General features: G+C 35.8%; 2 protein-coding genes across 13 annotated transcripts in view; one reads left to right on the plus strand and one right to left on the minus strand.

Annotated features, from left to right (window-relative positions):
* The window catches only part of LOC108754435 (histone-lysine N-methyltransferase SETMAR-like), a 6,083-nt gene extending 4,752 nt beyond the window's left edge, over positions 1 to 1,331 (plus strand). For both annotated transcript variants that reach the window (XM_018496706.1, XM_018496707.1), the window contains one exon: positions 125 to 1,331. In XM_018496706.1, the coding sequence (XP_018352208.1) occupies positions 135 to 1,163 (1,029 nt within the window). In that variant the 5' untranslated portion in view covers positions 125 to 134 and the 3' untranslated portion in view covers positions 1,164 to 1,331. The remainder of the gene's footprint in view (positions 1 to 124) is intronic.
* Positions 1,332 to 3,586: 2,255 nt separating this feature from the next.
* LOC108754519 (cyclic AMP-responsive element-binding protein 1) lies at positions 3,587 to 10,010 on the minus strand. 11 transcript variants are annotated; one of them, XM_018496885.1, is made up of 8 exons: positions 9,603 to 10,008; positions 8,610 to 8,822; positions 7,978 to 8,127; positions 7,722 to 7,845; positions 5,664 to 5,753; positions 5,005 to 5,148; positions 4,556 to 4,625; positions 3,587 to 4,406 (listed from the first exon to the last, which is right to left on the minus strand). In XM_018496885.1, exons 2-8 carry the CDS (start codon positions 8,799 to 8,801, stop codon positions 4,262 to 4,264), a joined length of 915 nt encoding a protein of 304 aa, XP_018352387.1. In that variant the 5' UTR covers positions 8,802 to 8,822; positions 9,603 to 10,008; the 3' UTR covers positions 3,587 to 4,261. The 11 variants fall into 11 exon arrangements, with proteins under 11 accessions (XP_018352387.1, XP_018352390.1, XP_018352392.1 ...); XM_018496888.1 differs by having other exon boundaries at positions 4,556 to 4,616; positions 9,603 to 10,007; XM_018496890.1 differs by having other exon boundaries at positions 8,709 to 8,822; positions 9,603 to 10,005.
* Positions 10,011 to 10,729: the final 719 nt, after the last annotated feature.

Below are 10,729 nucleotides of genomic sequence, written 5' to 3' on the forward strand. Positions count from 1 at the left end.
TTCCGAATATCTCCGGTTCTGGTTGCCTAATCGGGCAATCCAAATATGTTTTGGAAAGGTGACAGTCCGCTCTTTTCATCTGTCAAATTTGGTTTCATTGGCATTAGTTTTGTTTGTGCTATAGACCTGTGAACATGTCGGAGAATAAGGTGCATTTTCGGCACATTTTGCTTTATTACTTCAAGAAAGGCAAGCGAGCTGCGGAGGCCCACCGAAAGATATGCAGCGTATACGGGGACGATGCCTTAACAAAACGTGCCGCTCAGAAATGGTTTGCCAAATTTCGTTCCGGAGATACGAGTCTTGAAGATGGACCCCGCAGCGGTCGGCCCACCGAGGTTGATTCGAATGATATCAAGGCACTGGTTGAGCAAGACCGGACGCTAAAGGTGCGAGAGATTGCGGAGACACTTAAAATAGGTTATGGAACCGTACAAAGGCATTTGCAACAGCTTGGCTACGTGTCCCGCCTCGATGTTTGGGTGCCGCACAAGCTGACCGAGGAGAACCTGGCCAACCGCATATCCATCTGCAATTCACTTCTGAAGCGGCACGAAAGCGACCCGTTTCTCAAACGAATAGTGACTGGCGACGAAAAGTGGATCATCTATGACAACATAGTGCGCAAGAGATCGTGGGGAACCGCTGGCGAGCCGCCGAATGCCACCCCGAAGGCCGGCCTGCATCCGAAGAAGATTTTGCTATCCATATGGTGGGATCATCGTGGTGTGCTGTTTTACGAGCTTGAGCTGCTTCCTCAGAGAAAAACTTCGAAGATCTACTGCACGCAGCTAACGAAATTGAATCAAGCATTGCGACAGAAACGTCCAGAACTGATCAATCGCAAAGGTGTCATATTCCACCATGACAACGCCAGACCCCACACCGCAATAATCATTCAGCAAAAATTAGTGCAACTTGGCTGGGATGTTTTGCCTCACCCACCGTATTCACCAGACCTTGCGCCATCCGACTATCACTTGTTCCGGTCCCTGCAAAACTCCCTCAACGGGAAATCGTTCGCTGATCAGACAGCTGTGAAAACGTACCTCGACCGATTTTTCGCCTCTAAGCCCCAGACCTTCTATGAGAGCGGAATAATGAAATTGTTGGAAAGATGGCAAGAGGTCATCAACAAAAACGGAGAATATATTATTGATTAAAATTCATCCTTTGTATGAAAAAAACTTGTTTCATTTTAGCCTTCAAAAACCGAACGAATATATATGGATCCACCCAATATTACCAAAGTAATGACGTACAATATATGGACAAGGATCATTTGATTCGAAAAACTTTTTTACTTATGTTTTGACTTAATTATGGAATTAAAAATTAATTCAAAATAATTACAAAAATAATATATATACCTTACAATTAATGAATCACTTCTACTTTTAAATATAGCAAAAAAAATGAGACAAATGCATTGCAGTGCAAGGGAAATATATTCGAAAATTGAAAGATTAAATAAATATTTTATTAAAAATTAAATCTGTCTCATTATTCTCTGATACACTCTTGTACATATACACAATACTTTATAACATAATATTACTGTATTACAATCAATATACACCTTGTGTTTGTATAAATATTAAAGATGTACAGTTTATTTTTTTCTGAATAAACCTTATATGTATAATAAGAAATAAAATATACTTTTTCTCATACAATTAAAAAAAAAGAATTAAATCGATGCTTATTAAGATATGTATTATGGAATTGAAAGTCAACAGTTGACTAGTAATTCATCGAATTGTAGAAGCAAATGAAGCAATAAAAGCTCATACTTAGAAAATGCACTTGATATTGCACCAGATTTCTTTAATATGGAATAAATCCTACTTGTAGATAACATTTAATGAAGGAGGTACATAAAGTAAATTAAAATATGCACTTGTACTACTCTCGGAAAACAGAAGAAGGCACTTTAAGGGGTCGATTCTGTAACTCTTAACGACAGTCATTGATGTCATTGCAGATATTACATAGAGTAAAAAAGCTGTACAATGGCATCAACGACTGTTAAGAATTACATAATCGGCCCCTAAATCTAGTAGGTAAGCGAAGTGAAAATGAATATTCAACACAAGTATCAAAAATTTGAATAATGCAGTGACAAATGAAATGCACATGTAAAGGATACGGCACATTTATTATCTCTAATGGTTCTTTCATTCTGTTTTCTTTTGTTCTTTTTTTTAAGCAATGTTTCATAAATTGACAATGTTCATTATGCACGTTAGCATTACAAAACTACGAATAATTGAGATGGACTGGTAAAATATGAAATTCTAAACGATGCGCGTCCAACGTCGAATTTCTGGGTACGTACTACTTTGTTATAAATAATTTTCATATCACTGTATGCATTAGAAAATGTGTCAGTAGATATCTTTTTTTTTTGCGATAATGCGCCATACGATAAATTCAAGATTATTTGCGTCAATAGTGTGACCAACTGAAATTCACAATACGTCATCAACTGCAACGACTTTTGTTAAAAAAATTATGCTCTTTATTTGGGTCTTTAACGTTATCTTTTCATGGTAAAACCACGCGTATTGTTCACAATACATTGCGTAGTGTCAGTATGTGTCAGTAATTGGTTTTCGACTCGACGATAATGAGATTACGTGGGGACACGAGTCCCCAAAAATAATACAATTCTTGTGATAGAGTTGCGTGTGTCAAGTACATAAAACTATATTAATAATATACTTTAAAAATATTATATATATATATATATCTACCCATATTTACCTACAACATAATTTCCTTCATACGTATATACATACATATGCATATGTTGAGCGTTCTTTAGTATCCAACATATGTATATGTATATCACAAGTATCATAAAGCTTCAAGGCACTCCAGATGTATATTACATTCATATTTTACAAGTTGTGTTGTCCAGCGTTTAATGAACGGGGCATTTTGACGAGACGTAAAACAGGATTATTTTACTCGTTTTAAAAGCGACGTAATAACGTCCTGTATGCACGTTTATACAGCAAACGAAAGAGGCGATTAGGAGAATGAGAGGTATCTTTTTTCTTTTTTTTCTCGTATCACTCAAATGTGTAACTACTTTTATAATTTTTTTTCTCTACGTCGATGCCAAGAGACTCTTACAAAGCGTTCAATTTTAAAGCGCCTTCATTAGAAGCACATCATTTTCAATGTTGCTTCCCAATTTTCTTTTGTGAAACTAGACATGTATGATTCCATTTTGCGACAAATCGTATATTAAGACCTATTTACGGTAGATGGAAGCGCGTCTCGCCATGGCACGGTTTTTACACGCAGGAAACAAATATATTATTTATATCAATAGGAAACGCAACGCAGTATTGTACAACGCTCATTAAACAAATAATTTTTGTTTCAATTTTCTTACGATTGCATCATCATCTGTTATACAGATAATTAATCCCCAATCGTTATAGAAACGTGATTGCGCTTAATATATATACAATAATAAAACAACCTTGCGAAATGTTATCTTTCATAAGAAAAATTAAAATTTTTTTGAAAAATAATATATATTTTCTAGATAAATTATATTTTCTAAGCTGTGTGTATGAGAAACGGATATCTATGAATCACAAATGTTTCAAATATTATTTGTTGTACACAATTGTAAGCCACGGTACGTTTTGTTGAGATATTTACACTAAACTTTTTATATAGATAGTCGAAAATTTCGGTTATTACGCTATTTTCGGTTAGCGTAAACGCTTTCATATATATATTTTTTGTCTATATGTATATATTAGATTAGAGAAATGAACTGCAGCATGTCATAATGAAGCAAGACACGCCTTCATCTAGTACAAACGGTCGTTAGACAGTGATGCTAAACAAACACGAATATCATTTGCCAGTTATGTTATTAATGCGATCTAACTGTTCCAGTCTATAAGGTCGAAATTTCGAGTACGCAGATTCTAAGTGAATCACGCGTTGTGTTTATCCAAAATAGAGACTGATATACGAAATATTGCCTACGTGTTTGCTGCCTCCATGTCTCATATAACTTTGGCTTCCCGCTTTAGTAACAGCAAGTTTCACAAGCCTTCGTATTCGTACTTAAATACAGTATGTTACAGAGAAATATCTATAAGAATGCATGTACATCACCATCGCTTACCCCTAGCAACATTTAGGATAATGTACACAAACAAGACATGTACAGGTTCATCGACTGGATAATAGTTTTGATACACTGTCGCGCAGGTTTTAAACACCAATCTCAGTCGGTTTTCTGCTGATATAATTCTTTTAACGATTTCAGTTCGTCGATTAGCGTCTGATTTCTATTCTCCAGCACCGCGACACGATTTTCTAAGCACTTTATATATTCTTTCTTCTTTCTTCTACATTCACGTGCCGCCTCTCTGTACACATTAAAAATAGAGATAAGAATATTCTTCGTCATTAAAGGGATTTAATCTTTTCTCATTTTTATATAGAATAAGAAAATTCTATTATATCTATATAAGTAAGGATATAATCTGCATGTGATAGATCTATTCTTATCACTCACCTGTTCTTAAGCAACCTTAACTCTCTCTTTCGTGCCGCATCTTCCACTACTACTCCGTGACCTGTATAAGCTGTAACATTGCAAGAGACTGCACTCTCCAAATTTTTACGTTACGTGCATCATAATTCTCTATTTTTTACTAGCTTTATTTTATTTGTTAAGAATTATTGTATTTATCAAAAGGACGTATAGTTAGAAAATAGATCAAATTGTACTATTAATTGATATATTATTGCAAATCTACAAATAGTAATAATATTAACATATGTCGATTCATGCAATATATGCAGATGCCTCTTCGAAGAATAATTATTACGTCTATATCTATATAAACAGTATATATACTACAATAATGTATAATCACGATACAATATTGTAATATATAATAGAAACAAAAAAAATTGATAACTTTCTTAGAATCTCTGATAGGAAATGATGCAAAAGCACACCTGGGACAAAAAATTGAGTGTCCTGGCCCTGTGCATACTGCACTATAGCTCCACCCGCTGTCGCCGCATTGCTCATAGTTAACGTGTGAAGCCCCGGAACTCCCTCCCCTTGGGTCGCAATTTGAATAGTACCGGCAGGAATTACTGTAAAACAAATAATTTTGGAAATGTAAATATGTTCTAAAAAAAAAAAAGAAAAAAATATCCTCCAACTAATGATAACAATACCGTGCATCGATAACGCACTAGAAATGATAATGCATTTGCGTTGAAAGAGACTTTAGATGCGTGATACATAATGATATAATGTTCCTCGTACAAGAAAAAATTATTTGAGTTTTTCGGCGCTTTTTTCTTTTTCGTCGAATGATCCGAATGATAAGTCTATATCGATATCCCATAAGCAAGAATGCCACACCAAGCGAGTATCGTGAAAAATGATATACAACGTTAGGCAGTACACACAGGGATGGAAGGCAAATAGTAAATGCGAATGAACCTTGATTTCAAGTTCTTTTTTTTCTTGTCCTTCTTTCTCATTAAGTACTCCTCTAACATCATCTCCCTCGGTATAAAGAATACAAGAACTACGTATATGGACAGCCTATGGAATGTAATACAGCCAGGAAAGATACGTAAAAGGAGATAAAGTAACCAACCTGTTTGATAATGGAGCGAATGGGAAGACACTTCACTGTCCACGTTAGAATCACACTCGGAGGATGATTCTAAGGGGGGCAAACGACCGTCTGTAACACCGAATCAACCCAAATCCCCATTAATTAGCTCGTAACCGGTGTCGCTAATGTGTGTGTGTGTATGTGTGTGTGTGTGCGTGTGTGTGTGCACGCGCGCGTGTGCGTGTGCGTGTGCGCGCGTCATTTTATATACAATGTATCACTTTCGCTTTTTCTTTTTATCTTTACCAAATTTATACAATGTCCTTATCGATAACATTGAATAAATATATTCTAAATTATTTGCAATTATCTGCACCCAGAAAGTAAAATTGTAATATAGATAAATATGAAAAAAAAACAATGAAATTTCATCATGTAACTACAATTTGTTAAACTATTTCCTTTCTGGCTGCTGATTATACGACATATATTTATCATTGCGCTGCGTGCAGTCAGCTCATACAAAAAGGAAATAGAAAGTAGCTGAGAAACATTTATTGAAAATAAGCTCTTAAATGTTAAACGAAAAGATAACTAAATTCCAGATAGAAGTAAGATAAAAATAACAATTAATTTTGCGTGAATGACTGATTGTTCCACAAATAAAATAGAAGTCTATGAAGTTTTTGTGAAAACGATTTATTGTATGATTATTAATATATTTGACAACATATTTTCTCTTCCACAGTTAAATTATAATAAGAATATATAGGATGTATTAAAAAAGGAGTGGATTTCATGCAATAGAATTTGTTCAAAAAATTAATTCGATAAAGATATAAAGATTAATGGTTATTTGCCCATTTTTAATTTATAATAATTTTTAAGAGAAACGTAAAATTTTGTTATATACAATGTTTTTTTTTCATTAAATATTTTTTTTCAACATTTATTTCTAATATGGCTGTCAATTGCACTTACCTTCTAATATATCCTGTATACATGAGGATTAATCAAATAAATGTCGAAGCGATAATTACAATAATAATGTATGCTCCATAATATATCGTGGTGGACGTGAGTGTGCATTCGCCGAATCGTTGAAAAATTATTTTTTTCGAATACACAAAGGTGGGCGATTGCGTTTATCACTTAACTTTACTATTCCAAATAAATTTCTTTTTCAATGTATTATAATATTAAGGTAATGGAATCAGAAAGGAACGATCTGTGCAAACCCTCTCCCAAAATTTCTTCCTAATTTTAATAATCTCCTATGTCTCTGCTTTTAAAGTTAATTTACAGTCGCATTGCTGTATAGTATTATACGGGCTTGGTATGGCATACTTCTCTTATATACCTCTATTGTATAGTACTATTGTATAGTATTGTATATAAAAATGTAATACAAGTCTCATTTCATCACGCGCTAAAACTCATTATATCTTAAAAGAGCTTATATTACTTATTTGCGGTTGAAACCATAAAAGCTTGGAAAGCTTCAACGCAATAAATATTCATTATACCGTACCTGTGCTAATATATTTGAGGGACAAAATTAGGTAATATATTATTAAAAAGAGAAAAAAGGACATTCACATTAATTTCAGTAGTATTAAAATAAAGATGATCTTACAGTTCAAATTCTTTATACAACTTCAAGATACAAATATGCAAATTATTATAGATTTTGTATCTTTAACTTATATGAACTGACATGCACGTGAACGTTTTATGTGATTAATGCTCATTTTCATCAAAGTAGATTAACTTTAATCTCGATTCAACTTACTCTTCATCTTATTCTAGTTCTAAAGATTAGAAAAAGACGAAGAGTAAATTGAACCGAGATTAAAATTAATTTATGTTGTTGGAAATGGGCATAAGAGCGAGTGCAAATATTTATCTTTAACATTTATTTTATTCGCAGCGAAATGTTAAACAAAATTACGCGAATGGTATTAATTCGAATCGCGGAAACCAGCGATTACACGATTAATATTCTCTATATCGCGACCTAAATTTCTATTGCACAATAGAATATCTATCACATTTAGAGACAAGCTTTATTATTTAAGTAGAAACGTCATGTCTTACCTGTAATTTCTCCTCCGCCTAAATCGTTGAGAATCTTTCTGTAAGACGGTCGTCTGGTTAGAATATTCCTCTTCTTGGGTGAATCTTCGTCTGAGAAACTATCGTCACTACCAGTTTCCACCACCTTAACAAATAGTATTCAAATTTCAATGATAAATTAATAACTGCGTCACACATTTGCGCGTATTGATAACAATGCAGACATCTGGACGATCTTTAGGCAAAGGCGTTATAAAAAGTAATACATATGACTCACTTGAAGCGTCTGTAAACTGCCTTGTGCAGTTTGTATAACGGAGTTGGGTTTGCTAACCAGAATAACGTTTCCTTTGGAGATTGCGACGGGTTGTATGTTTGTGGCGGTCTGTATCACGGACTGTTGATTGGGTTGTATGACCGATTGCACCTGTGCAAAGATTAAACGAAGTGTTAAATATTATGAACAGTCAAGACAATTATATCATTAAATTGTAAGACACGTGATCATTATTCCTTATACATACAAAATAGGTATTTACCATCAACCAATATCCATTGTAATAATTAACTATTAAAGGAATAATGTACATTATCGTTTGTGTGCTATGAGAAAGGTGGGAACTTATTATTCATGGAACTTGAAACCCAAAACTTATGTATATCTTTGACAATGTCATATTCACAGAAAGTACTCCCAACGTCCTACAATCTAAGGATGAGTGATCTTGGGAAGGCCTTTGCATTCCCAAGATGCAACCAGCATTATGCAAGACCGGATGTCTAAATTGCATTTGCATTACAGAGAAACAATAACAATAGTAAAAGGACAAATAAACGGTATGCATATGCTCCGGAATAAACTAAAGACAAATTCTCAGACATAGATACACAGGAGAGCCTCCTGTATACCTGTGTTGTTCCTGACGAGGGTAGTGTCAGTTGCACAATGCTGGTAGAAGCTACCAGGTGATGAGTTTGCTGCTGATGTATTCTATCGATAGATTGTACCGAGGTTGCGATTGCTGGTGCTGCGTCGCTCTGGGAGCCCTGTACAGACAACGGATCGACGGTTGATCCATTTTCCTCGACCATACTTTCCATAGCCCGACTACCTCGCGAGCTCTGCAACATAAGAAACACTGTATATAATACAAACATTTACGATATGTTCAAGAGGGAAGAACACAATGTCATATCCCATCAAAAGTACAATAATTACATTGATTCACAAGTACACATTTGAACGACACAAATGACACAACAAAATCTTTGAATTGGTGGAGCTTTCGATTAGCGGAACGCAAGTCATTTAAACTTCCCGCCAACAAATGAGATGACTGCTACTGCGTCATTTACATAAGCGGAGCTAAAAATAAGACTGAGAGGGAAGAGGGAGGGGACAATAAACACGCGCTCGAGGTACTGTTTCTTTCTATCTCTCTCCCACTCGACAGGAAACGACGAAGAGGATTGCCACTCGGATAAACGGCAAGGGTAACCCTCGTTCCCGCACATACCTAGGAAATGCTCGCGCGTAACCCGCGATGATACCCCTCCCCCAGATGACGGATGTCAGGATCAGGGCAAAGGGAGCAGAATCGCGCGACCCACCTCGTGTCGACCGTCCGGAACTTACGCGGATGCGCGCGGTCTCGGTCTCTCTCTCTCTGGGCCGTCGGGTCGCCATATTTCGCGGCATCACGTTAAGCGTAGCAGACGAGCGTAAAACGCGCGTATGCGTCGCGCGGCCACGAGCTAACGCAGAAAGAGCGAAACGCAATGCAAGCAACGGTGGACGCGCGACCGTTTCTCCGTCTCGCACGCGCGATCGTCGCGGTGCGCGAGAAGCCGCGCGCTTGGTCCACGGTCCGATTGTTATTATTCTCCAGCTGGGGCACTTACCAGTTACGTATTTCTCGTCACCAAGTTTGCTGCAATCGGAGTGGGCAGTCGGGCAGGTACGTAGCAGCCACGTCAAAACTCCAGTGGCTTCGTCACTGGTGGAGCCCACGACCTCTGAGTTGCGCGTCACACTCAAGATGGCAGTCGTCGTCGTGATAGCTGCTGCCGCCGCTGCTGTTGCTGCCGTTTCATGACTTTCGTGATGCTGCTAATGCTGCTGCCAGTGTCGTTGATGTTGTCGTTACTGTTGACGATTCCTCCTCGACCGCCGCCCTCTGATCCCTCATAATCTGATCTCGTCTATGTTCTCGGCGCGTCATGCAGTCATGCATGCGATCCAGTACGATCGCAGTATCGCGGCTTCAATCTTCAACAACGGCGATTCCCGCGATTTTTTCTGTCGCACTCTATTCGGCTTTATTGTACTCTCACTCTCTCTCTCTCTCTCTCTCTCTACTCTCGTAGCACGTTTTACTCTTTATTTCCTCTTATTTTAAAGGAAAATATATATAATTGTGATATATTTATGATATATAGAAATGTATATACACAAAATAAAAAAGTAATTACAACTGCATTATAAATTATAAAGTATAGACTTCAATTGGAAACTTGAATATCCGAACATCGGAAAATGGCCGATAACAGCGCTTTATATGATCGCGTCTCGCGCAAACTTCATATGTAAAACGATAAAACGGATTGTGTATCTGCACACAGAGAGACAAATGTATTAGACTTTTAATAAATATTTATTTATTAAAATTTAGTACATTTTAATTTATTTGTCAATCGAATATTTACTAAATGTAAGTATATTTATTTGATACAAAAATCACATTATTAATTAAATTATATTTTTTTAATTAGCAAATATATTTTTTTTCCGCAAATAAATGTTATGTTATATTAATATTGTTTAAACAATGAATTATTAAAATTTACTTTTTTCTTTCATATTGCAAATTTGTTACTAAACTTTTTTACTTTTCTCTAACATTTATTTAATTATACATGTATTCAATTTTTAAATGCATCCTACAAAGAACAGTTGTTTAATTATAAAATTTTTAGATTATCAGATTTTCGGTAACAATTGATGGATCAATCACTAAAAATCAAGTTCT

Source organism: Trachymyrmex septentrionalis, unplaced genomic scaffold (assembly GCF_001594115.1).
Source record: "Trachymyrmex septentrionalis isolate Tsep2-gDNA-1 unplaced genomic scaffold, Tsep1.0 scaffold8, whole genome shotgun sequence".
NCBI lineage: Eukaryota > Metazoa > Arthropoda > Insecta > Hymenoptera > Formicidae > Trachymyrmex > Trachymyrmex septentrionalis.